We start from the raw sequence: 27,420 nt of genomic DNA, 5'->3' as shown, positions 1-27,420 counted from the left end.
CTGAGGGGAGCTCCTCTGAGTGTCCCTCTCAAGGACCAAGACCAGTAGGGAGTCTTGTGTATCTCCTTCTCGCGGGCCTCAGAGCCTAGGAAGAGAGGCTCTTCGACACAAGTTGAAGGAGTCTTAATCGACACATAAGACAAAGCCTCCTACCCCCTCGAGGCCTTCATCTCCAGTATCAAAGCCTTCTTTGAATGTGTAGAAGCCGTCAAGTTTATCTCCTGAGCCCTTGCGGCATGTCATCCATTTGAAGTCATCAAAGCATGTTAAACCATCAGCACATTCACTGACGCTTTAAAGAAGTCGTTGAAGCCCTCAACACCACCGGAGCATTCACTGCTTCCGAAGACTATTAAACCAGTTCCAGAACAGACCAAGTCGTTCAAACCCATGCCTCAACCTGATTTCTTCAGGCAAATGAGGTCCATCTTCGAAGAAGATGAAAAGAAGGATCAAGCCCCTTTTGGTTATCAGTTTGGAACACCAAATGTTCCAGAAGAGCTTATTTCTCCAGAATTTAAGATGTAGAATCTGGTGGAAACTCTTAAAGAAACCAGCAGCTGGGAAACATCTCCAGAGACTGATTTTGGTAACCCAGAGGTGGCTGGATATGCTGATCCTTCATACAGATCTTTTATTTGTAAAGTGACTGAAGATCTGCAGTGGTCTAGACCAGCAGCTACACTTGAGAATGATGATCTTGCATATCTATCTTAGACAATGTTCCAGTCAAGAAGGCTGTGCTAACTTTCCTGGTATGGAAAATTGGCTGAAGCCGGATTCCGTTCTACCTGTGAACAAACTTTCTACAAAGAAGTACAGAACAGCTTCTGTGGACCCTCCTTTTCTGAATAGGCATCCCACACCAGGGAGTCTGGTTGTTCAAGCAGCAACTGTTTCATTCAAGTCCTCAGCTTACCTTTCCACTCCTGCAGACAAAGAAGATAGAAGGGTTGAATCTTTGGGAAGGAGAGTATTCACTGCAGGAAGCATGGCACTGAAATCATCAAATGTCACAAGTGCCTTTGCAAAATACACTCACACCCTTTGGGGTGTAGCTTCCCTGGCAGCAGAACATTTACCGGAGGGTGAGGAAAGGGACAGATTTTTAAGCCTAGTGCAAGACCAGAAAGATGTCATGAGGCAATCCTTACAGTCCAGCACGGACTGCCGGCTCTATAGAGCAAGTCTCTGCTTTTTTTATTTCTAGTTTACCGATACTAGATGGCTGTGAAGGCCTACTAGTTAAACTGAATCTGAACTCTAATATTACTTTTATCCTCCTTATTCTCTATCACCCCCCCAAGCATCTTACTAAATTTCCCGGAACAACTCTGTGTCTATCTTGGCACTCATATTAAACCTCAGTCCCCCTTTATAGTGGCCATAGACTTCAATCTATGGGCAAATGATCCCACTGATTTGGAGGCAGGCACCTTACTGAACCTCCTTGAGAGTGTAGGCTTTAAACAACATGTTATTGTTCCTACACATCAAGGAGGCAACACTTTGGACTGGCTATTATCCAGAAACCAGACCATCTTACCAATAAATCTTAAAGCTTGCTGTTGGTCGAACCATCATTTTATTTTGTTTTCGATCCCTATACCTGGCTACGTGAGGGAGAGAGAATGTTTAAGATTAAAACTGGTTTTGCAAATATGTATTCGCAATGCCTCGTTCGAGGCATTTACATTGATTACCGCCCCCCAATTCCTGGCTATTCAGGATAATGATTCACTGGAATCCTATACTGCGCAGCTACGTAACATTTTAAACTATGCCTTCGATAAGCTAGCACCCCTTAAATCCTGCCGCAGAATGAAAGAAGTATCTCTTAGTGCTAGACAGTGGTTTTCTTCAGATGTCGTGGTAGCCAGACAGCTCAAACCCTACAACAAATACCCTAGGCCTATATAAAGAGGAAGCTAAGCATTATAAAGATGTCCTTCTGGAGGCAAAAAAAGCTAAATTGGACGAGTGCATTCTGTGAGCTAAATCTAGCCCCAGAGAATTGTTCAATATCCTAAATGAACTCAAGGGAAAAACTCAGAAACCACAATTAGTCGTGGATGACGCATGGTGCCTGAAAATCCATGATACCTTTGTACAAAAAGTCAAACGGCACCAATGAACCTTCCTCCCCCAATCTTTGCACTCATCAAGCTGCTGGTGTTGAACTCAGTAAGGATGAGTATAGTGACACTGATGTTTTTTTCATTTAGGCAGGTTACATTCGAGGAGCTAGCTGCAATTGTTGATAATCTTAAACCCATCACATGCACGGGTTATATATTCACGGCATCTATGTTCAAGAAATACTTCAACAGCCTAGCCGCCCCTATCACAACATTTATAAATCGTTCCTTCAAGGAAAAGGAAGTTCCAGAATGCATCAAGGAAGCCTGAATCACCCTGTTATTAAGAAAGGAAGGCTTGGGTCCATAGGAACCATCAAACTATCGTCCCATTCCTCTTAAAGATCATTGATAAAGTTGCACGTATGCACTATGATGCTTTTGATGAGGAGAGGGGCCTACTGTCTGAAATCACAGCACGGAAACGGTGTTGGTGGATGTGAAATCCAACATAACTGGAATTGTTGATCAGGGTAGGGTGGCCATGTTGCTACTGTTGGACCTGTCCACCGCATTTGATTTGGTCGATCACGATAGGCTAGCAGACAGGCTAACTGAGGTGGGCAAATGCTCTAAATCAGCAGCAAACTTGTTTAGATCCTTCCTGGGACCCAGGAGAGCAAAGGTAGCTTGAGGGGACTACAAGTCAAAGGAGAGGTCCTCCTCTGATGTGGTGTCCCCCAAGGATCTAGTGTGTTGCCACTTTTATATAACATCTATTCTAAGTTGGTATTTGATCTCCGTGACAGTCTGGGTGTCAAATACGAAAATTATGCGGACGACGAGGCGAGACGAGATGAGACGACCCCAGCGAAACGCCTCCCCAGTGGTCGAAGTGAGCGGGAGCGGTCGGGAGCGGTGCTCCTGTACTTTTTTAAATTACCTTGTACAGCTCCTATACTTTTATTTTAAAAAGAAACCGTTCCGGAATGGTTTTGTTTTCAAATGAAAGTGTAGGAAGAAGTTGAAACCTTCACTTTCAGTGCACTGCACTGAACGTTCCCTTAAACAGCAAGTGCAAGTATTTTGAGGGTGGATTGTGTGTGGGAGGGGTTGTGGCAATGGGGTTTGTGGGGAGCAGGGGCAGGCCAGTAGAGAACATAGTTCCACTACTTCTTTTCGTACACTTCAACGACTCGCCCCACAACTTCGTCAAGCTTGGGGATACACTGCAGGACACAGCATGGCTCCCCATGCCAGGACCCTCGGCCATCCGGACCACCTCACCCCACCTCGACCCGGCACAGCCCCCACCCACAGGACGGCATCACACCACCCTATGTGGCATATGGGCCATTCTACCCCACTTAGTTAGCCCCTTCACAGGATTGGCGCCCATGGGCCCCCCTTCAAACACGCGATTATCAGACACGTCACCCAGCACACCACAAGGCCATGGGCATGACACCCCGCCACAGAGTCACCCAATCGGAATTGTGTGCAACAACACTGCCACAAAACTAAATCGCACCAAGAGAACATTCCGGGTATAGAGCGTACCAGTAACCAGTTCCTAAACCCACAGAGCGCTTCATCCAGTGAGACTAAAAGGCAGTTTTACTTACAGGGCATATGAGGAGCCCACCTGTTATACACAGAACTGACCAAGAATTACCAACATAGGACCCCACTTGGAGCATGCAACCACCACCACCATTAGGTAAGAGGACACTTCAACCATCCCACGTAACATGCTTGTCCCAACTACACCCAACTAACCAAGCCTCCCTATTTTATTCCACTCTCTTTTCTCTCCCCGGTTCACTGACCTAAATTGTCTTTACGTAATCATATGTATCAAAATGTAATATGGCTTATTGGAAACTGCTATTGTGAATTTTTTATTTGACTCGACACCAATAATATGTCACCAAACCACGCACTTTGCACTGGCACACATATATTATGTCACAAATGTCACCCCCACAAAACAATGCAACTGTGGATATATGTGTGTAATTTTAAACCTGTATCAGCTTTGATAAAGTCCCACGAGGTCGAAACACGTGTCGGCTGACCATAACTGGGACCATGCGCCCACACCACAATCAATTTAATGAATAAAAAACCTTCACTTATCAGTTAACACGAAATAGTGTGGAACATCTATTTTCTGAAAAACATTGTACTGCGAGGTATCCAGGAAAACCCCTTATCGTACAACAAAGGAGGTGCAGGCTTCACCTCAAAACACATCCTGTGACCTTGCAATAAGAATACAAGGAGCACAACAATAAACGGAGCTTAGCAAGTACGGTTCCAACCCTAAGGCGCCGCTTCAAGGTTCTCATTATCAGTTTCAGGTTCTGCCATTCGGGCTCACCTCAGGACTGATGGTTTTCACCAAGCCAATGGTGGCAGCAAGTCTAAGTAGCGAGGGGATTCACATCTTCCCCTACCTGGACAACTGGTTGATAAGAGCTTGTTCTCTGGAACAGTCTGAGTTCTCTCAGTCGTACCTGCCACTTCCTCCACGAGCTGGGCTTCTCCCTGAACTTCAAGAAGTCCCACTTGACCCCTTCACAGAAGCTTCCTTTTATTGGAGCAGTCCTGGATTCAGCCTAAGTATAAGCGTCATCACCCGAGTTGAGGGCTCATCATTTCTTGCAGATGGTCCAAAAATTCCAGACTGCCCAACGTCTTCCGGCCTATGACTTTCTAAGGTTACTTGGCCTCATGCCATCCTGTATTTGTATGGTGCCAGAAGCCCATCTGAGAAGGAGATCCCTTCAGTGGGCTCTCAGATCCCAGTGGTCACAATTCTCCGGGAGAATGACAGACCTTCTCCAGGCCCTGACAAAAGTCTCCCGGGATCTCCTGTGGTTGGCCAGCCAAGAGAATGTGATGAGAGGAGAACCTTTTTGGCAACCATTGCCAGAGATGACAGTTGTGACAGACACCTCCCTCACAGGATGCGGAGCACACATGAGAGACCTTTCATTAAGCAGACACTGGTCTCAATCGGAGTCCAGACTCCATATCAACCTGTTAGAGATTAGGGTAATCAGACTAGCGCTGATGACCTTCCTGCCCTCAATACTGGGAAATAGTGTCCTGATAATGACGGACAACACAGTGGCTGTGCACTACCTCAGAGGGGTTGTAAGGGCACTGCCCCTGTGCAGAGAGGCAATTCAGCTATGGTTCTGGGCACTGAGAAAAGGAATCACTCTTCTGGCAGTTCATTTAACCGGAGAAAAAAGAACACAGTGGCGGATGCTCTGAGCAGGCAGAGCACAATCTCTCACAAGTGGGAGTTGGCTCAGGATGTCCTTCTAGAGCTCTTCGCCCTTTGGGGAACCCCTCAAGTGCATCTGTTCGTGACCAGTGTCAACCGGAAGTGCAAGCTGTTCTGCTCCAGAGAATTTCCGCAAAATGAGGAGATCTAGGGGACGCGTCCGTGGTGAACTGGGAGTTTCCACTTGTGTATGCGTTTCCACTAGTCCCCATCATTCCTTATGTCATCAGGAGGTTGAGGAAGTTTGGGAAAAGCATGATCCTCATTGCTCTGGATTGGCCCAGGAGAACGTGGTACCTGGACCTTCTGGAAATGGCCATCTGCCTTCCAATTTGTCTTCCCCAAAGAGAGGACCTTCTCTCGCAAGCAGGAGGTTGAATTCTTCACCCAGAGATCAGGACTCGCAATCTTCACGCCTGGTGTCTGAAAGGGTGAGATATAAAAATTGGGACCTTCCGGAAGATATAATGGAGAATTTGCTTTCGGCTCGGAAACCAGCAACTAAATCCCTGTACTGCTGCCGTTGGAATAGGTTTCACAGCTGGTGCAGGGAAAAGAAACTTTATCCTTTCACATGTAAGCTTCCCCATGTTTTATCTTTCTCGTTCCACCTAACCCATTCTGGGTTGCAAGTGGCCACGGTGAAGGGCTACTTAGCAGCACTGTCAATCTTTAAGAGACCTCTGGATGAGGGATCGTACTTCAAGGTGCCCATTGTGGTACAGTTTCTTAAGGGCCTAACAAATTTGTTCCTGCCTACACCCTTCATCGTGCCATAATGGGATTTAAATCTCGTACTAAGATTTATTATGGGAGCTCTATTTGAGCCCTTGCATTCGTGTCCTTTAAAAATGGTCACCATGAAAACTGCCTTTTTGGTAGCTATCCCGTCTGCCCGTAGGGTATGTGAGCTACAAGCCCTGTGTTCCAAAACACCTTTCACATCCTTTTCCATGGACAGGGTGGTTCTAAGATTCGGTCATCTTTCCTTCCAAAAGTTGTGTTGGAGTTTCACCTTGCACAACGTATTGTGTTACCAACTTTTTTATCCACCTCCTCATCCATCAAAGGAGGAGGTAAGACTGCATCGTCTGGACCCCCAAAAGGGTATTAAGCTACTACATTACACGAATAGCAAGTGTTCATCAAGATGACCAGCTCTTCATTGATTATGCTAGTCAAAGTTTGGGCTTGGCGGTCATAAAACAAGCAATCTCTAAATGGATTGTCATGTGCATAACAGAATGCTACTCATTGGCAGGCAGAGATTTGCCCGAAGGTTTGAGGGCACATTCCACTAGAGAGTGGCTGCTTCCTCAGCACTGGTAAGAAGTGTGCCAGTGCGGGACATTTGCAGAGCAGCAACCTGGTCGTCCCTTAATACTTTCAGTACATTTTACTGTGTAGACTCTTTATCAGGAGAGGAAGCAACATTTGGCAAAGCTCTCCTTCATATTATAAACAAATAGGTACATTCTTGGCACCCACCTCCTAACACGAACTGCTTAGGGAGTCTATTAATGATGAGGCATACGTGGGAAGACACAATCCATTAGAAGAACAAGTTACTTACCCGTGGTAACGTTCTTTCGACTGGATGTTCCTCCCACATATTCCTCATCGCCCTCCCATCCATCCCCTCTTGCTTGCTTACAATTTCCGTGTCTTACACCTTCCTTTCTCGCAACTTCAAGATTGTCTCCTCCTATGACATAGCATGCAAATTAAAGGGGGGAAAAAAACTAGAACTTAGTTGATGGTCAGCACACGTGCTTCATTTACCAGAGTCAAGGTTGCGAGGAACACTACGGAGGCCTTCGAATACCAAGACTCTACGCTGCACGATGCTCAACGCTATGAAAAATAAATTCCGAAGCAAGCTGCGAGTAGGCTTGATTAACAAAGATGAGGAATACTTCGGAGGAACACCCAGTCGAAAGAATGTTACCACGGTTAAGTAACTTGTTCTTCTCTTTCTATAGTCCACAATCTCCTTCCTCTTCTCCGACACCTCTCTAAATGCTATCTTTCTATGCTCTTCGGTCGCCAAATCCGATCACCCAGACTCAGCGCAGACTGACCACTCCTCTTATAGGATCTAAGCCCCTCCATTGAGATGCCCGGTCTCAGAATGTGGACACCTGTTCATGTCTAATGTATATACAATGCAATTGGTGTAGTGGTTCTCCCATGCTTGTTTCTACTGTTAATTCAGTATGCTGTGATCACAGTGCAGCTGAACAAGAGTATTTCAGGTTCAGTCACCATCTCGAATGTCATACACAGCATTTGCGGACCACCACCGGATAACCATAGTGTGCCTGATCCTGATGTGATGGCGGGTGCCCCTGGTTCCCTTTCCATGCTGCAGGCAGGCTGCCAGTGCCCTGCCGGCAGCAGGGAACACAGTTGATACAAAGGTAATGGTGTGTACAAAGGTGCAATATGTTCTGCTGTATTTGGTGGGACACAGAGTAGAGGGTCAGAATACAAAAAAGCCCTTAAAGGGCAGGAAACACTACAGACTGGATACAGGTGACAGTCCCCTGCCTTAGTGCAGTGGCATGTTGGGGGATCCCACACACCTTCTCTGGGCTCAGCATCACATTGCGGGTGGCGGCACAGAGCCTCCATGACCACCACATTCACTACACCATGATTTTCATCAGATCAGACTTGACTCACCCCCAAAGAAAGGAGACGAGGACAAGAAAGCAGGATACAGTGGTAGTATGTGATTTCTGCGCCACCGTTATTCTTATGCCTTTAAAGTGACACTGTGGTTTTACCGCCTTGCAAAATAGTCTACTTTATCCTGCCACCCAGAGTTACACACTTACTTACATTCTTTGCCCCAACTCTGACTGTCCAGCCAATGGTCCCAAGAGGATGTTGATGTTACATAACCATGAAGACCCTAATCATGATACAAGCCACACTGCTTGGAAGATGTTCCAGAACCTTTGGAAGTGACGGATTCATACTAATCTGGACACAATACCCATTCACAATTCACAGTGTTCTGGGTGTCTGCTGATTCCAGGCTCAGTCTTCATGCTTGCCATTCTCAAAAACAAGTATAGCAGGAGAAACCTAAGGATTATGGTGTTGCTGTGTTCACTCATTGATTATATTTCAGTGATATGTAGTGAGGCACAAGTACTAAAAAAGATTAGTAGTCTATTTTGCTTTTTGTGGTGTTTGTATTCCAGAAAAATGAATGAATAAAGAAAAAATGAGATTGACTGAGATCTATATGAGTAGTATGAGTATATGCTCATTTAATCATGTTACATTAAGAGATGTCACTGGCACACTTGAAAATTTGCTAGTGCTCGCAGAGGATGTTTCAGGTGGCCTAAACCAGACACAAAAGCCCTCTTTCAGAGTTTGGCAGTAGCAGTATGTATAGCTGTAATTATGCCATACATCAATAATAGGGAATAACAACATCTTGGAATCTGTTCAAGTGGTAATCCATTATGACAGTCAGTAATGATATACGACTTTGGTGGAATTATCACAGCTGATTCTGCCAAACTTGTAATGAACCCCAATATTAAGTTAACAAACATATCTCAATTGTAAAGTGCCAGTTGCATCACTGATCATGCCCTTGCTTAGCCATTACTACACCCTGCTTTGCTGTTACAGCTTTCTGCTTCATGATGGAGATGGCTGCAATGCTACCCACTCCCAAATGTTCAGGTATCGTACAATATAATAAAAGGCCAGGTGTATGTTTGTCCAATGCAGTCATGGGCAGTGGCGCCTGCCCGCTTGGCCTGTTGTAACCGCTAGAGGGAGCTGTTGCCTTACACATACAATACGATGACTTCAAGTTCATCTTCCAGGCAAACAAAATGTGTATTTCAATAATAACATACAATTAGCTGCAGAAAAGGCCCTAGACAGGGATATCCCTTTAACAGCATACTTCAAGTCGAATTAAGAGAATCATGCTGCAAGTGAATTGTATTACTCTGACATCCCTCAACATTATATATTTGATTCCAAAACCCAGAAGTGGAATCCAAGACAAAGAGGAGCAGATACAACAATTGGCCGTATGTACTATGTTGATCTTTCATCAGATTCCGAGTGATTTTGTCTGAGGTTGCTACGCCTTCACATAAAAGGAGCAAGTTGGTTTACAAGCTTTTTATTCTATTTACATAAATGACATTTAAATATCCCACACAATATATTAACACTCTGAAAATGTCTTACCTCTATGCACTTTACCCCACTTACGCATGCTTTTACACTAGTCAAGATATACATACGTTATGTTCTGTTTGAATAAAAAATCATCACTTTGCCAAGGCATCTGCATAAATGAAAAAAGGATTATATTTGTATCTGTGTATGACAATATGTTTTGCTGTCGAGAAATTATTAATTGCGTGTTACCGTTCCTTTTTTCAGAACTCAAGCCTGATTCATCAGAAAGTGTCACCTCCTAATGAGCGGCAAGGATCCCCTATACTGTCATTCATTATTCTGGAACAGTTCAATGCAATCCGCCTGGTTCAAAGCATCCATCAGTCTCTGGCAGCGCTTAGTAAGGTTATCAGAGGAACCTCTTTGCTGAGTTCTGAAGTACAGAAACTAGCTGGTGCCCTACTGGAGCAAAAAGTAAGTTGTTAAAAATAAAAAATAGCTTAAGCCGCATCTGCCTTGGTCATCGTGGATTTGAAAGACTAGCAATGTCAATTATGTAATCAGTTGTAATCGACATCTACCATTCTATGAGACCGATCATCAACATAGAATGGTTTAGTGGTTGGCTAGACGACAACAAATAAAAAAATGTTGTGTCCAAGTTTAATCAGTGGCTACTATTAAGCAGGCAGGTTGGTGAGGTAAAACACCTTTTTATTGTACATTACATATCGTTGTCTTTCAGTACCAAACATGCAGCAGCCCCAACCTCCTCTTCATCTCTCCAACCGCCCCACCTTCATATGTTAACACTCTATCCCCCAGGCGGTTCCGCAAGGGTTGGAAGTTCTTCTTCCAGGCAAACAAAATGTGCATTTCAATAATAACATACAATTAGCTGCAGAAAAGGCCCTAGACAGGGATATCCCTTTAACAGCATACTTCAAGTCGAATGAAGAGAATCATGCTGCAAGTGAATTGTATTACTCTGACATCCCTCAACATTATATATTTGATTCCAAAACCCAGAAGTGGATTCCAAGACAAAGAGGAGCAGATACAACAATTGGCCGTATGTACTATGTTGATCTTTCATCGGATTCCGAGTGATTTTGTCTGAGGTTGCTAGGCCTTCACATAAAAGGAGCAAGATGCATTACATATCGTTGTCTTTCAGTACCAAACATGCAGCAGCCCCAACCTCCTCTTCATCTCTCCAACCGCCCCACCTTCATATGTTAACACTCTATCCCCCAGGCGGTTCCGCAAGGGCTGGACAGAGAGGTATTTGTTAATTGCAAGGTGGCTAACGAAAAGGAGTGGAGGGAACGGTGTGGGCAAGATGTTCTCTATGACATGGTTGTGAGGTACATAGAGGAAGGATGGCCAGTGCAGGGTGTTGATGAAGAACTAGGCTGCTATAGTAGAGTGAAAAACAAGATTAGTGTGGAAAAAGGAATTCTAACTCGAGAAGAACGCATGGTGGTACTGGATGGAATGAGGAAAGGGATCATTGGAATCGTTCATGAAGGACATCTTGGTGTGTGTAAGACAAAAGGGCTGATACGCCAAGATTTTTGGGGGCTGGGTTTGGATGAAGATGAAGAGGGGGTTGGGGCTGCTGCATATAGTGAAGGTTTTGGGAGCATGATGCTACTTGGCAATGGGGAAAAATGGAGCAAGGAAAGGGTAGCGATAAGTGGTTTGTGATGTCCCCAAGCTGCCTGGCCTTAAAATGGCCACCGCTGTGTGCTTTGCAATGTTGCCGGAATGGTTTTAGGCCTTGCCTGACTAGGCAATGGCTGCTTCTATCTTCTGGCTTGTACTGTCCTCAAACCACCTGCCCTTAAGGTGGCCACCGCCGTGGGCCGAGGGACGTTGCTAGGCAACCAAACTGTCCTCCTGTGCGCTTTGCAAATCAACTGAGGGGACCTGGTTTCCTCCCTCTCTTCCACTATGCAGCGCAGATCGCTTTTGTCCCTCACTCCCTGTGCACCGTGCCGCTGTGGAGTGTAGCTGTGCCGTGGGTACAGCCTCCTTCCACTGGACCCTTGCTGCACTTGCCTTTGGGGGAGCGGATCCGTACTGCTTAAACCTCCGGAGGCATTCTGAAATGCACAGTAAAGACCATGACACCAAGGAGTGTGGTCCAAGTCCATTGATTGATCTGCAGATAGTGAGGTATCATGTGGCCAAGGTGGTCCAGGCCCTAGGTAAAATGAAAATGCCAGAGAATGCCTCAGATATGTAAATTCTAAAGAAGCAAAAGCCTTCAGTTCGTACTTGGAGTGACCATGCCCATAGGATTCTTTCAGGTCTGATGAGGAATGTGAAAAGAAAAAGTAGTAGTAGATGTGCAACCATCATTCATGCATTAAATATTCTTCTCAAATTCACTGCTCCTTGTCTAGGGGGAGTTGTTGACAGTATTGGCCCTTGAAAGTTGAGCCTGTATAGGATCACACTGCGCGACAACTAATAAATGTGGGTAAACATGTTTCCTTACCTCATCATCGACTCTAGAGAAGTGATGGGACTTCAGGGTGGCAATGATGTAAGTGTTTTAGCAGCCCTACCTCTGTGCCTGAGACTGTGTTCAGAGTGTGCTGCTCCCCCACAAGAAAGCTAAGGTCTGCCAAAGAGATTCCACTGCATGCCCAGGGGCTCATTCCACAGGAGGATTGCTCAGGGGCAACGCGCTCACCTTGGAAGGAAGACGATGCAGAGCAACACAGGTTCCATCCCCGGGTCCGCGCTTAAAAACCTCTCGGTATTAAGCGTGTTATAAATAAACGATTACAATTACAAAGGGCACCTGCTTGTCTTCCTTTAACTTCTTCAGTGGCAGCGCTGATGGGGCATTTTTTCACCCATGAGTGTTGGGTCACAGGTGATAGATGCACCTGTACGCATGCTTTATTTGTTTATGCATTTATAGCAGCGCCTGTAGACTGGTGCATCTAAGCGTTAGTTACAGTTCTGGTAAGAAGGTTCTGCCCGCAGCTGTGGGGGAGATTGATCCAGAGGGTGGCAGCACAGACTGGGATACTGGCCCCTCCAGCTCTCTTGCAGTAGTTGTTAGGGAGAATTCTCTGTTTAGGCTGAATTTCCTAACCTAGTGAGTCCCCCAGCAGCTTTGCTGGATTTTTGGGGTTTATTTTTTTAGTAACTGTATTTAGAGTGTTTTACAATAAGAGTGCTGGAGTGTTTCAAACAGTGTGTTTTTAAATAAATAATGATATACTTTGATACCAAAGCTCTGGTCAGTGTTTGCTTGTATTATTGTGTCTGAGTGCCTATTGTGTATACTTTGCATACAGCCTAACTCTTCTTGAGGGAAGTCTGACTGCTCAGCCACAGCTACCAGGTAAATCTGGGTGGTACAGACTGCTACCAAGTGGGTTTACTGCTAACACCTGTAGTCCTAAATCTTTTGCAGTGTTCCCAAAGGGAACTGCACAGGTTTCTGCATCACAGTAGTATCCGCGGGTCTCCAGATAGTGTTTGTAGGCCGACCGCTACAGTCTTGTATGGGCTTGTCTTTTGACCTTTTGGATGAGATATGTTGGTGTATGGCTGGCTAAACATTGGTGAGTGATAGAAAGTGTTTTGTATTTTATTCTTTAACTGAGTGGTAGCCAGTGAAGAGATCTCCTCATTTCGGAAACGTTGTCATATTTGCCCAGGTATGTAGCTGTTCGGAGGGCATTGTTTTGAACCACTTGCAGTTAATTCAAGTTGTTTTTCTGAGGTGCCACGCAGTAGGGAGTTACAATATTCCAATTTGGATCCAATGAGTATTCGGGCAGTATTGGTTTGGTTTTCTGAGGACAGGAACGGCTTGCTGGCGTTGATCAGCTTGGTGGCATAGGCCGATGTAGAGAAAATGTGGTTCACCTGCTGTGACATGTTGAGGGTAGCATCAAGGTGTGATGCTGGAAATGCATTGGAGGGACAGGGCCTTCATATCCTTGTCCTTTATTGCTTTATCATGTGTGTTCTGTCTTGTTTTCTGCGCAGGAGTCCATGTGGGATTTCTGGCGGTGTGGCTCTTCCTCTTTTTGGTTTGGTGAACAGACCCTTGGGATACTCTTATGGCACCCATGGGTGGGAGTACGGCCCTGTACTCCTAGTGTATGTTTTTGGGCACCTGTGTGTGGCCCACAGAGCAGGGTATGGGCTGGTGGCAGTTCCATGCTGAATTTGATAAGTGCTCTGAGTATCCTCTGTTTTGGGGTACCCAGGCCCTGCCATTGGAATCATTTGATTCCTGATGGGAAACAAGATGGCCATTATGGCCTCTTGCTTTCTATTGCCTGTTACCTTGTATTCCTGAAGTCCCGGGAAGCCCTGACTGGCTGATGGGTGGAAGTCCCATATATGGTGTTGTGGGGAAGTCCAGGCCAGACTGGCTGGAGCCTTCCCAATAACTGTATGTTGTGGGTACGCCCGTCGGGTGGGACCTGGGTGAATGGAGTGTGTGACGAATACGCATTTCATGTTATGGGTGTCTAGTATCTGGTGGTTGACACAATACTGAGACAGCCCTGCCCGAAACTGGGATGAATGCAGTGTGGAGTGCTGAATTGCAGAGTGCTTGTCCGAATCCACATTCCATGTTATGAGTGTCTGGATGGAGAAGAATGGCCTGAATGCACTGTGTGCCTGATTGGCTGCCTGACTGCATGAATGCCCTTCTGAATGATTGGTTGCCTCAGTGTGACCCAGCATAGTGAATGGGTGATCAACAGTAGATCTGGGGGCCTCTCACTGATGGAAATCGTTCAAAAGCTAAAGTTGATACTTCATGCTTAATCTTGAAGCCCGCTGGAAGAGGAAGAATTGCTGCTGCTGTCCTTCGCTAATCTGAAAGCTGCGTGACTGTCAAGTAACTAATTCAAGAGAGGACCTGGCTAGGAGACCTCTTCCCAAGATACGAGGGACCATTGTGCACCAGCTGATCTTTGCCAAAGCTCCCTGGACGTCAGATCCTCGAAAGGCTGCTGACCGGAGAAGGGGACCGCCGCGTAATCACGAAGTGAAGCGCCCAGACATTAAAGTCCATTACTGTCGGCAACCTTCGTCGCCGACCGGAGCCACAGTGCTCCTTTGCCTAAGAACATTGAAACAAGGACTCTCTTGCTCATCACCGTCGACCGCTTTCATCCTGCTGGAGAAAGTCAAGGCCGCCGACGAAGACCTCAGAGACTCTGACAAAGCTACTAAAGCGAGCCGTGGTTGCGTCCCGTTCGCCGACGGCGACGACCCGACACCCTTGCTGGGCCAAAGTTCTTCATTCACTCTTTGCGGCAGCAAACACTCGCCGTCGAGGTGCACGGCACACCTCAGCTTTCAGGACGTTTTCGACCAATCGTCAACGAGCACTTCAAGAACAGAAGCTGCTGCCGCAACAACAGTGTTCACCCTTTTCTTCACCGATTCTCGACGACTCGTGACTCCTGCCTTAAAGGGAGTGCACTCAAGAAGGGCCTGTCGACGACTCACCGAAGAACTCTATGAAACCAGGTACTTTGGGGTCGTAGAACCTTTAGAAGGAATCAAGACTGTATTGAGCATAGTTGGACTGGGATTGTCAAATCCACTTTATTTGCAGGTTGCCCAGGTGGGGGGATCCTCGCGCAGAACTGTCTCTAGGTAGACTGGGGACTGTTCTGCCATTGCTTGATTTAACTTGCTTTCTTTCTGTGTCTATCGTTGATTCATCTTATAATCTGATTCGTATGCCATTTTGAACTGTTAGCAGTTGATGCATTTCAAAGGAATTGATAGTTAAGAGTGGTACCACGTAGACCTGTATATATTTTCCATTATAGTATTGCCAGAGTACAAAGTGAGTTATTGTGATTGTGTATATAACCTTGAACCTTATTTATATAGAGACTGTGTTTTCACTAACATAGTGTGTGGACATTCCTTTGTGGGTGCTTGGGCACTACACTGTACTTAAGAACCAGCCTGCATCACCTCCTGAGAGCTTAGCTTTAATTGCTCGTCCATTGCTACCAACAATAGAGAATCTTGGCTGGGGTGCTCTGTGTCTCGCCATATAGAGAGCAGGAGTACAGATACCCCCCTCCGGTGCTTTACACAAGGTAGAACCGCTACCCTCCACCCCCAAAGATTTTTACTGCAGATGCAATGAAGATATTGTGGCCATCATAGTGAGTGGTGTGAAGGATTTGTCAAGTTTGGCGAGGCGTGCTGGAGAGCCAATGATCAGTAATTCTGTCTTTTCATCGTTCAGCCTAGCTATCCAGGTTTGAACGTTATAGATGGCATTTACCTTGGCTGTGTCTTGGGACTGGTTGCCGGATAGGAGGATGAGGATTTGAGTGTTATAGGTGTAGATTGTGTAGGAAGTGCAGAGAGTTGAGGAGGTCGAAGAGGGGCGTTGTATAAATATTATACAAGGTGGGAGGGACACAGGAACCTTGTAGGTGATGGGATTAAGGGTAGCTACAGCATCACCAGCCAAGACTCTTGATGTCCTGTTGAACAGGAAGGATGGATTCCATTTAGTGGCTTCAGGGGAGAAGTGTGCAGAGGTGGTGAGGTGATGGCAAAGAGCGCTGTGTTGAACCAGGTTGAAAGTTGTTGATTAGTCAGGAGGAGGAGTGAAAGCTTGCCTGAGTCGATATCGTTGTCCAATTCTTTTTTTAAGTCAGGAGGGCTGTCTCAGTGCCGTGTCTGAGGCGGAAGCCTGATTGACGGGTGCCTAGGATGTTATGGTCTTCAAGGAAGTCCTGGATCTGGAGGTAGGCAAACCTATCAATGATTTTCAGTGGGAAGGGGACAGTTGGCATGGGTCGGTAGTTGGTGTTGATAGTGGGGTCTAAGGATGTTTTTTTTTTTAGCAAGGGGGAGATCCGAGGTTCTTTGAGGGCAGTGGGCAAACAAATGATTAGTGAGAATTCCTTTCACTCATATGTGTACCTTGAATAGAAGGGTCTTTTCTATATTAAGTGTGGGCATAATGTTAGCTAGAAGAAATGTTTTGTCAAATTACAAATATATTCATTATGCTTTGAATTCTATACAAAATATAAACATGAGACTTATCAAGTTAATATTATAATTATTTTTACACGGACAAGATTGTGTTTAGGAACAGCAAAGAGTGATTTCATACTTCGACATCAAGTACTCACTAAGTATTTCAGTGTCCTTCCCAAAGCCATGTGTTGCTCACTGCAGTAAAGATTGCTTCTCCAAGCCCCACCCTCCTAGCAAGGAAATCGTTCAACTTTCTGTGAGTCAGGAAACTGGATTGCCTCTGAGATAGTCAGGAAACTGGATTGCCTCTGAGATATAATCATAAATCTTTAGTATGATTGTTTAGACACTTTCCTTTTACACTATAAAGGAATTCCCTTCGTAGTGTATACATCAACTCCCCTGAATGTCAGAGGACTAAACACTAGCTTCAATAAAGTGCTCCTAAGTAACTGCTAAAATGTGGATCATTGAAGCATTTGGGTGTGTGCCAACTGTATGCATTTTCTTTTCCAGTGTCCACTCACTTGGCAGAGTAAGTGGGAGGGACCCGAAGAACCCATGCAGTATCTCAGAGGTCTTGTCGCACGAGCACTTGCAATCCCGGTAAAGATTGTCTTTTTTGCAAACTCATAATTGGTGATGATATACAAGTATTTTCTTTAACTCTTTGCATTCCTTTCACTTTGCCATCATTATTCGGCTCTGTTTTGTTGTTACTGCAGGTCAGCTGTGTGTGCTGGATTTTGTAATTTTAAAGCAATGGTGCCTGATATTTTCTTTAAATATTAATACATAGTGGGTATTTTTGTAAGAAGTGGTAATTGCCTGGAGGGCCTGCCAGCATTAGCACTTGTGTACTGCTGGGACCCCCTGCATGCAGTTTTCGACTTTTGCACGGCAAAGTGCACACTCTGCCTTGTAAAGAAGTAAATGGCACCTGCAAATTACGTTTTGTAGATGGCATCTACCAATGAATTCCCATGGAGCCCTCCTGATTTTAGCTGGCGCTAAATGGAGGCATATTCCATGGAAATCAATTTGTCTTACCCCTGCATGAAAATCTCATGCATGCGTGGCACAAATTTACTTTCAAGACTGAGGAGGAAAACACAGGGGAGTTGGTAATTCCGCTTAGTGCCCCGTCTCTATCTTGAAATCAAATGAAAATATGCCAGATAGGTAAATGAAGGAGTTAAAGCATTGCACTTTGCTTTTACGCTTTCACTTCCCACTTCGCCCAATATAAAATGACCCCCCATAGTCTACAATAATGTACGTTTCGCTAAACAATGGAGCAAGATATACTGCAGCTTTAGATTTGAATATTTCATCCTGCTAAACTGTCGGCGGTAACAGCAGCTGCATCTGCCAATTTGAGGTTTAGCGCATATATAAAATATACATTGAAAACATTGTTTTTGCAATTCTAACATTCTAAAGCACAGATTTGTTTTCACTTTCTGTAGTATGCCCACATTGATCCTGATGTACTTTGAAAAAAACATTGTAATGCAGATTTGCCATGCTACCAAATTGCGTTTCTTTGAATGCTAGACAAAAAAGGTTCCTTGCCTTATGACCAAATGACTTCTGCGCCACAGGAGTTTAAGGATGAGTAGTGGCAAAACCCTCTACTCAGCCTTCACGCTTCTACAAAACAAGAGTGATCTCAAACTTAAAGATAAAACAGGCCCAGTTAAGAGATATACATCCTTCACCTTTTGTGGTTACGTGGGCAGAGGACAGGCTATACTCTGAAGAGAGGTGTGGATGTAATCCAGCAGCAACCCAAACGCCAAATTTGTATAACAGTCCAAATTAAAGGTAATGTCCAATCAAGGTTCTATACAACATATATATACTTGAATTAAACATATATGGCCTCATTACGGCCATGGCGCTCCCGTAATGAAGGGTGCCGGGACGGGACTGGCACCCTTCATTACGGGATGCCCTATTACGAGGTTCCCTTGCGGGACCGGTAAGGACGTGAGGGGACCAGGGAGCTAATAACGGCCCGTTATTAACGGGCCTGTTATTAACGGGCCTGTTATTCGCTCCCTCCCCATTCCCATTGAGCCCTATGGGGGTTCAAATGGGAATGGGGATGGGTTTTTCCAATGAGGATACACCGGGTCCTCCATGGTTGGAATAGCCCGGGAAGTCCTCATTGGAGGAACCCGGTACTGGACCACGGTATGGAGGCAGCCATGCCCTTATTAAGGGTCGGGCTGCCTCCATACTCGTAATGAGGCCCATAATCTGTAATTATTACAAAATAGAAAACAACTACAGAAACCCACCCCTGAGGACACGATACAGAATATGCACAGATAGAAAGATCCAGCACTCTGGGTAGTGAAACAGGGGTGACAGGCAATCAAAAACCACATTGTTCTTAGAAAGGATGTGTTCTTGTGAGCAAAAGGTATTCTGGTGACCTTACTCTAGTGCCCAAAGATGAACCATGGGGGCAGCTTTCAGTCCATAATGCCTTTTGCTGTTGTTGGTAGGAAACCGCGTCAAACCATGCTTCTCGATACACTTATTGCGGTTGGAATCCGGTTTTAATATGGCCGTCCCGTTGTTTCAGGCGGGGGCAGGTGCGAAGCTTGGGTCAATCTGAAGTTTGTTGTGGTTCGAAGGAGTGCTGATCGTAAGGGCCACCAGGGTAGGTTTAACAGTTCGTTTGATGCCGAAGATGCTGGTGAATGGATATGCAGTTTGAGTCAGCAATCCGATGCAGCACTTCGAGGGTCATGGTTCGAGGAAGCCACTTCATTTGGACTGTTGGTGAAGATTGGCAATGAACATGCTGGCGGTTTGAAAAGTGGTTTGAACCTGGCCGATGCAACAATGAGGTTCAAGTTTGAGCCATGGCAACCACACACTCAGCTAGTGTGGTGGTGAACTGCTTCGCTGGTGCAGTACAGCAGCTAGAAGATCAGTTGAATGCCAAATGCAGGTTGAGAGGGTCATGTTGGTCAAACAGGCGTGAATCATTGCTCCCAACAGTTCAATGGTTAAAACACAGGGACCCTGGCTGCCTTCGTTCTCAGGTTCTGTGAATCCGAATACAGGACTTGAAGATGCGATAAGTCTGTGTTTTCGACGGTCCCAAGGGGTCTGGCACACACCTGCAGGGTTCCTTCAGCTCAGTGAGGTCCTCAGTACAGGTGTGGCTAGCAGAAAGGCAGATCTTACTCTGGTATAAGGTCACCCCCAGTGTGCCCTGGGGATGGTTAGAGAGCAATGCTTGCCTCTGCCTTGGACTCTCAGTATTCATCTCAGGCATAGGGCTTTAGAGAGTCAACTCTCCCTACAGAGATCCAATGAACTCCTCCTTAAGTGTTTGTCCAAATGTGAATCCAAGATGGAATCCCTCCTTTATAAGTGAAAGCCCACCGGGGTTTGGACTACAGCAAGCCTGCCTTGAGGGGTCCAAGCCGTATCCTGGAGATGTGTATTTTCTGTCTTCTGATATCAGAGAGAGAGATAGAAACAAGATGGTGGACTCTTCTTCCAACTGTGCTGAGCGGTCTCTGTCTGCACTAACTCCGCCCACTTCCCTTGTCAGTGGCATTGAAAGCCCTTTTAGTACGCAGCTCCCTTGGTTTGAGGTTATTGATTTTGGAATGGGTGTGCCATTTGATTTCTATTTCCAAGGCCAGATCTTGCTGGGGAGGCTGTCCTGTTACACAGAGGTGTTCCCAGACTTCATGGAGGACCAAAGGAGAGGTCCAGCTATTCAATCTCTTACCCTGCAACAGGGCCCAGATGTCTGACCAGAATATGCACAATCCTTCCACAGCTGCTCTAGGGTTACAGTACTAACATATGCAGGATATCAATCAGTTATAGCTCTATGTTTAAAGATTAAACTGCCCCAGAATAGTAATTCCTCATGACTGTCGCTTTGGAATAGAGGTAAAGCCTTTAAATGCAGCATTTGTGCTGAAGTGACTTGGCTGTCAAATGGGTACCTGTGACCCCTGGTCCTGCTCTGTGCCACTGGAAAGTAAGCACTGCATTTGAGGATGCTGATTTAGGAGGTCAAAGTTGCACACTCTGCTTTTGGCACTGGTCAACAAATGGAGTAGTTGTGGAAGCGATCGGCTAAATTAACACTTTGGCGGCCTCTGTCAAGATTCCCATCGGGCAAAGAGACTGAGGGTCCCACGCCCAAAAAAGAGAACAGGTGTCAGAAAAAGGTGGGGAAACTATCGCATTCTTGAATCCATTCATTGTCCTCATGCTCCCGTAAGAAGAAGCAAAGCCATTGACGCAGGTATGACTCTGATTCGTCAGAAGATCACGGTAAAACCTGGCCGAATCTGGGCGCAGCAAAGGCAGAGAGGGATGCTTTCAAAGAGCAAAGGCTTCAAATGTTTAAGACGGCCGCAGCTGGTACAACTCCGGTCTCGACATTGCAGGCCCCCATGGCACCAGGTGCACCCAGAGGTTCTGGCGCCAAGGTTGCCAAGTTGGGTCCAATGCCCTCGTGCTTGTCCACGACTACCGGAAAATTGTCCATAGTGCCGAAGGGCCTCGAGTTACCGGCACATTAGGCTTAGTGGAAACGACGACATCCGTGCAGAAAGCCGATCCCTCCTTTATCTGCGATTCTCATTCAATGTTTTTCTACACAATGCAGTTGTTTTTCGCTGCTGAGAGGAACCAGGTGCCTTTTGGCTTTTAACCTATGGGAGAAGGGTCTGGGAGAGATGATTATTTTACCTAACAAGCGGATTTGGTTGCCCTTGCTGAAGGGTTCCACGACGTCTCCTTGACCTATACCTAGGAGTATTCCAGACATCATAGAAAGGAGCTCCCCTCTCATCGAGACTTTGATCGCTTCCCATACCATTGAGTGTCGGGGTACCGACCCATCATTGGTTTAAAAAAAATCTATTATTTTACTGTGTAGTGTCTCCGCCACATCAGCATCTCTTATTATGGATGTAGCCATCCTCTGCAATGGGCGTGGGCGAGAGGCATCCCAAGGGGAGAGGGTTCAGGCAAAGTACGAGAATAAATCTTACATTCTTTTACTTTCAGCATCCAATCAGAGGCAAGCAATCAAATGTCTATTCTAGAGCCAGAGTCATGGACTGAAGAATAGCAGGTATACTCCCTAGAAGTAGGATCAAGTCTCGACATACATCAGACAATGGGTAATATAACATCAATTGCTGAAGTGTCTGTGCAGCCGTGGTCAGTAACCATGGAGGGTCAGACCATCTATCAACCCTGACATCTAGGATTGTATTGAAATCTCACCCCACAGATTACATCGATGTTAGGCCCGTAAGTATGGACCAATGTTGCAGGTGTTCCAGCAACAGCGCCACACACTGATGTACCGACCCAGTGGGTCCACACAACTGTCAGCAACCTGATACCCTAGAGAATGATGAGTAAGAGTAAGCACGCCTCTCGCTTGCAAGGAGTAATCCATGTAGTAACTCAAGGGGCCACATTTACGCACATTGTTTTCATGGACCCTAACTAGGGCATGTGTTTCCTGGAGCATTAGTATCTTTGGGACGTGTCTTTCCACATAGGCAAGAATCTTACGGGCCTTAATGGGGCTAAGTCCCTGTACATTGCATGTCAATAGCATAACGGGCGATTCCGCCTCACTTGACCGGTCACCCGCCATGTGCATATGTGTAGTCACAAGTGGTACCAATAGCCATGTTTGTTTCATGTGCAACAATCAACTGCATGTCTGATAAACATTTTAACCTTTTAACCCCCTCCCGCACCCCTCCACCCCAACCCGCACCATCCACCCCAATCTGACAGTGTATCCGTATCTTGAACCCCATGGAACTTTAGGGAGCACAATGCGATCAGCAACTTAACTTTTGGTTCCAACTCCGCCCGGTTTACAGTCTGATCAGGCAATCTAGCAGGTCACAACAATGAAAAGTCAGCACAATTGGTCTCATTCCGAGTGTGGCGGTCTGGAAAAAAGCTTACCAGCACCCTTTTTTCCGGACCGCCACACTACGAGTCTGCCTGCAGAGGCCGTTGCGCATGGCAGGGTCAGACCTGCTGGGTGCTACGGCCCCTGCAGGCAGACCTTTCACGGAAGAAGTGCAACAGCACAGCAACAGTGTCTGTAACAGTGCCAGTGCTTCCGTCTCCCCACTCTCATGGAGTCCTATGGGACTCCACAGGAATGGCGAGTTAGTGAATCTGCCTCCTGACTTCTGCACTGCCGGGACTTGTAATGTCCTGGTGACACCGGTAAGTCAGGCGGCGGATTCAGAATGAGGCCCAATCAGTTTTAAGTACAATGTCCAACATTCATATGCCAGAGGATGACTGCGCCGTCGACGATTCTTGATCCTTCCTACCAGCAATCGGGCCACGACCTCCCGGGATTGAAATTGATTGCTCTATGTATGGCACAGCTTCTTCAAGAGATTCAAAGAAATATGCCCTTCCTCCATGTTGAATACACAGTTTAGTCGGGAACATCATTGTGTATTGCATCTGCCTCTTGTGCAGCAGATGTTTGACATGGTTGTACGTTCTGCTGGTGACCTTAAGCGCAGCTGAAAAGTCCGGATAAATGTGTACTCTGTTCTATTCATACTGCAGCGATACGTGCTCTCTTGCCAATTTAAGAATCTGATAACTGTTGCGATAATTTAGTAGCCTGGCGATGATTGTGCGTGGAGGTGCTCCTGCTTTCGGGGGCTGGGCCAACGACTGATGTGCTCTCTCAACAAGGAACGGCACTGAAAACTGTGAATCACTAAAAATAGACTTTAATAGGCCCTCTACAAACTGTTCCATTGACCCCTGGACCGACTTCTCAGGGATCCCCACAATTCATATGTTATTGCGGTGAGAGCGGGACTCCAAGTTGTCGCATTTTGCTTGCAACGCCAGTAGCTCCTTTTGCAAAGGTTGCAGGTCTTGGTCGTGGATGCCTACGGTATCTTCAAGGTCGCTTACTCGCATCTCCACACTTGTGCTAGGGCCGCTCTCCTTATCAAGTTTAGTGCGCCGGGAGTTTGTTGGCCACTATATTGCCGAGTTTTGTATTAAACGAGGCAAACCCGGCTTGCATCATATTCATGTATGGGCCCATGTTGGCAGTATCGGGGATACCACCACCCCTCTTGAGTGCCTGTAGCAGTTTGTCTCCACCACCTCTCTCGATGAAGGGCTTGTAAAGGAGTCAATCGACCCTTTCTTATGTTTCCCAGTTCTGAGACATGTCTGTAGGGGTGCACAGAATGATTTCTCATGTGTAGAAAGATCAAACCTGGTGCAATATCAGGATCCCAGTATGAAGATGCTCATCAATATTTGTGGCTAATCAGACCCCCACCCCATGTTATCAGGCGTAAGGCTGGCTCTGGACAGTCTACTGCAGCACTGCGCACATTGATGTATATGGAAGGAAAGTATCTCAGAAGGGGCCCTGTCACTGCCTAACCTGGTCTGATCACTCAGCCAGCCGTGTTTCTATCTCACCATCACAACACCAGGCAACCAGCACTGTCTTCCCGGGGTGCCAGGCAAGTCGGCTGCACAATCCGCCACAAGTTCAGTCCAGAGGGCCAGGGTGTTGAATCACCAAGTCCTGTTTCCACCCCGTTCAAAATAAAAAATACTTTTTTTACTCAGTCCGAGTGGAACAAGGAGCCAGTAAAACACACAAACCAGCCTAAAAGGCACCAGCTATATGCAAGAGTAGTAACAGCTACAGTCCATGAATGTGGGCAAACCAGGATCTATTAAATAAATACACGGCCCGTCTGGCCATAGCAAATTAGGTAATGTAGGAAAACTACATCAGGAGCTTGCATCGTGTTGCTGCCCATTGGGTGTCTGCCCTCTGCTGCCGACCACAAGCTCAGTGCCTCAGGCAACAGCACGAAAGGATCCGTCAAGCTTGGGACGCACAGGCTCTGAGCGCCGCTGTGTCTGTCTTCAACAGGGTCTCCTGCGCGGACCTTGCTCCAGTGGCTCCAGCCCACGGGTAGCGGGAGCCCCAGCACCCGTATCACACCTTAGACCTCAACACTTGCAGTCAAGGCATCCGGGCTCAGGCAGCTTCATGAGTTGGATATGTTGTCCCCACCAGACTACGCCACCACTTCCTTGCCACCCGGCGGCTGGCTGAGCCGTACAGAAGGATTTGTTTTGTGAAAGGATTTCTCCAGACACAGAGCGACAAAATCAAGCAGCCATTTTCAAAGCTGCTCAGCAGCGGACCCCCCCCGTCCCCACAATACGGTTTATTAAAAAAACTTTCCACAAAACACAAGATGCATATACATTTTAAAAACAATACAATTAATTTGTAATCACACAGCAGGTTCATAACCGCATAAAATATTAACATAGAAATAATAAACTACAAAAATTAATCAATGAACAATGAGTCCCTTTTTTCATAGAGAAAAGGAATTTCATTGATACAATGAATTGTGGCTAAAACTAAGGAATCTGAGCTATTTGTACCAACGCTGATGTCACATCTGGCCTCAAGAGCCCAAAGGGATCTCGATTCCAACACTTCACTGCACCCCGTACCATTGAAAAGTTTTTGACAGGATATATCTAAGATAAGGAATACTTGGGAGGAACATGTATCAAAAAGGACATTACCAGTCTAAGTAACTTGTTCTTTTCACTCAATATACCCTGGCCTCTGAAATCTCTCCAGACCTATGATCCTTCTGAGTCTTCACAGCTGTCCTGGTTTCCCATTAGGCTGTGGTATCGTAGATCTTTATATGATATGATATGGCATTTATAACGCGCCTATACACAAGTGTTTCAACCTATTCCTCCTTGCTTTCACCTAAACTTTAGAAGCAGTGCCTGTGTCTACTTCTTTACTGTATAGGGTGGTCAGGTGGTTTCCTGGAGTGATCTGATTGGAAGTAAGGCTGTGTAGTTTAGCAGTCAGGGGGGAGGGCTTTAAAAAGGTTTGTGATCATTTTGAATTCAGACTGTGTTCTTGGTTCTGTACTTGCATCACCTGTTTTTTTTTCAATTAATTGTTTCAGTCAGTTTTTTTGCTGGAAAAACATTTAAATGTATTTTTGGGAGGGGGTGATACCCCCTCCCCTATTATTTACTACCTATTACCCACACCTGTACCCTTTTTAGACCCTTACTCACCACCCCCACATATTTTTCAATGAGTTTTTTGGCAACATACTGTCACAAAAAACGAATTGATAAAAAAAAAAACGCTGGTATAACATCGTACCGTGTTCTTGCTGCTTGTTGACTGGGACATGTTTATGATTTTTCGGCTCCCTTTCCTTGTATTTTGTTTCTTACTCTTGTGAAATGAAATGAAAATACATTCACCGAGAAATGAAATCAAAACTTGTTCACTTAATAAATGTTTTTTACAAGTGAATTATTCTTGTGAAAATGCTGCATCATAAATAGAAATGCAGACAGGTCTTTAAGTTTTTGGCCGTAAATGACAGTTGTGAAGTTAAACTTATGCCAGGGGCACTTTTGGTATTATGGTACAATTTACCTGCATATGGCTATCATTACACTAAATTTCTTTCTGTCTCGATTCTAGACCAGATTTAGCAAACGCACCATTTATAGCCAGCGGACAACTGTCAACAAGCATAAATAAACTCGGACATCCCAGGTACCCCAGTGCTTCCCAAAGTTGCTTGAAAAGATTTCAAAGCAACTAAAACATAATAGCTTTGTAAGCATTTAAAAATAATGATATGAAATGTGAATTATAATTGATTTTGGCTCAAAGTATAAAAGGGGAATTCTGGAAACAGACATCAAACTCTAAATGTCTAAATCATTATAAGGGTAGCCAGGTTTATTGGCACTGGGATGTGGAGAGGTGGAGCATAAAATGCTTTATAGAACATGGTCAAATTGTGCACGGTTGTGATAGTACATCTCCAAATGAAGAGGAACACATCTTTTGTAATAAAATGTTCTACTTCAGAGTAAAGTAAAGGATATAAAAGGGGTAGCATACAAATGTAAACTTGCAAGTTACTAGCCATGCATAAATTTCACTCGCCCTCTTAGTTCTTCACATGCATTCAAATTATTGCAGGGGGTTCATTTAACCAGACTGCGATAATCTGTCACACTGTATCCTTTTATTACAATGAAAATAAGTGGTCTGTTCATGTTACAAAACTAAAAACGCAGAGTGGCGTTTTCCTGATTCAACCATGAAATCTTTGCTCTGACGGAGTGACTTGTAAGGGACTTCGAAAGCCTGTTGTTCAGCCACAATCTCTGTCACTCACAGAAGAAGGAAGCACTTGGAAACCCAGTGTGTAAGTTCTACACAAACTACAAAGTACAAACAGAGATATTATTGTAATTGCTTGTTTATAGAGCACTTAGACACAGGTGAAGTGCTTCAAAGTGCTTCAAGGCTTGGAGACAATAGGGGAATAGAGTCATTCTTGGACCTTGAAGTTTCCAAATTAGCAACTTGGCCTGCCGGCTGTACTCCAAGTGCAAATGTAAGACAAAAGGGAAGGAGCGAGGTGGGAGGAGAGGTAGAAACATACAAACCTTAGCTGCCGCATCCGGCCAATGCCGATTTCATAATAGTGCAAGTGCGTGACAGATAGTAAGGCAATAAGGGGAGGGAGGAGTAGGAGGGGGACATACAAAAACAATAAAGTTACTGTACTAAGGCTGGCGTACCAGGCCAAGTCCATTCTAGGTAACAAAAAGTGGCAGATATGGAGTGAGAGGTGGGGGGGGACAAGTGCCCCCAGTCCAAGGCCCTGGGTTAAGTGCCGAGTGGTTACCATTCTCAAGGAATGAGTAAGAAAAGTGTTCAAGTGGTGAGTGGAGTGCAGAGGTCTGGGG

At 45.6% G+C, this 27,420-nt stretch overlaps 1 protein-coding gene across 3 annotated transcripts in view; it reads left to right on the top strand.

Annotated features, from left to right (window-relative positions):
• The window catches only part of DYNC2H1 (dynein cytoplasmic 2 heavy chain 1), a 3,314,293-nt gene that overhangs the window by 3,184,699 nt on the left and 102,174 nt on the right, over positions 1-27,420 (top strand). For all 3 annotated transcript variants that reach the window (XM_069639013.1, XM_069639012.1, XM_069639011.1), the window contains 2 exons: positions 9,805-10,014; positions 17,071-17,160. In XM_069639013.1, the coding sequence (XP_069495114.1) occupies positions 9,805-10,014; positions 17,071-17,160 (300 nt within the window). The remainder of the gene's footprint in view (positions 1-9,804; positions 10,015-17,070; positions 17,161-27,420) is intronic.

This window comes from Ambystoma mexicanum, chromosome 7q, assembly GCF_040938575.1.
Source record: "Ambystoma mexicanum isolate Mex_15411 chromosome 7q, UKY_AmexF1_1, whole genome shotgun sequence".
In the NCBI taxonomy this organism is placed as follows: domain Eukaryota; kingdom Metazoa; phylum Chordata; class Amphibia; order Caudata; family Ambystomatidae; genus Ambystoma; species Ambystoma mexicanum.
Note: the sequence above shows the minus strand (reverse complement) of the source record. Positions and strands in the feature narration are given on the sequence as shown.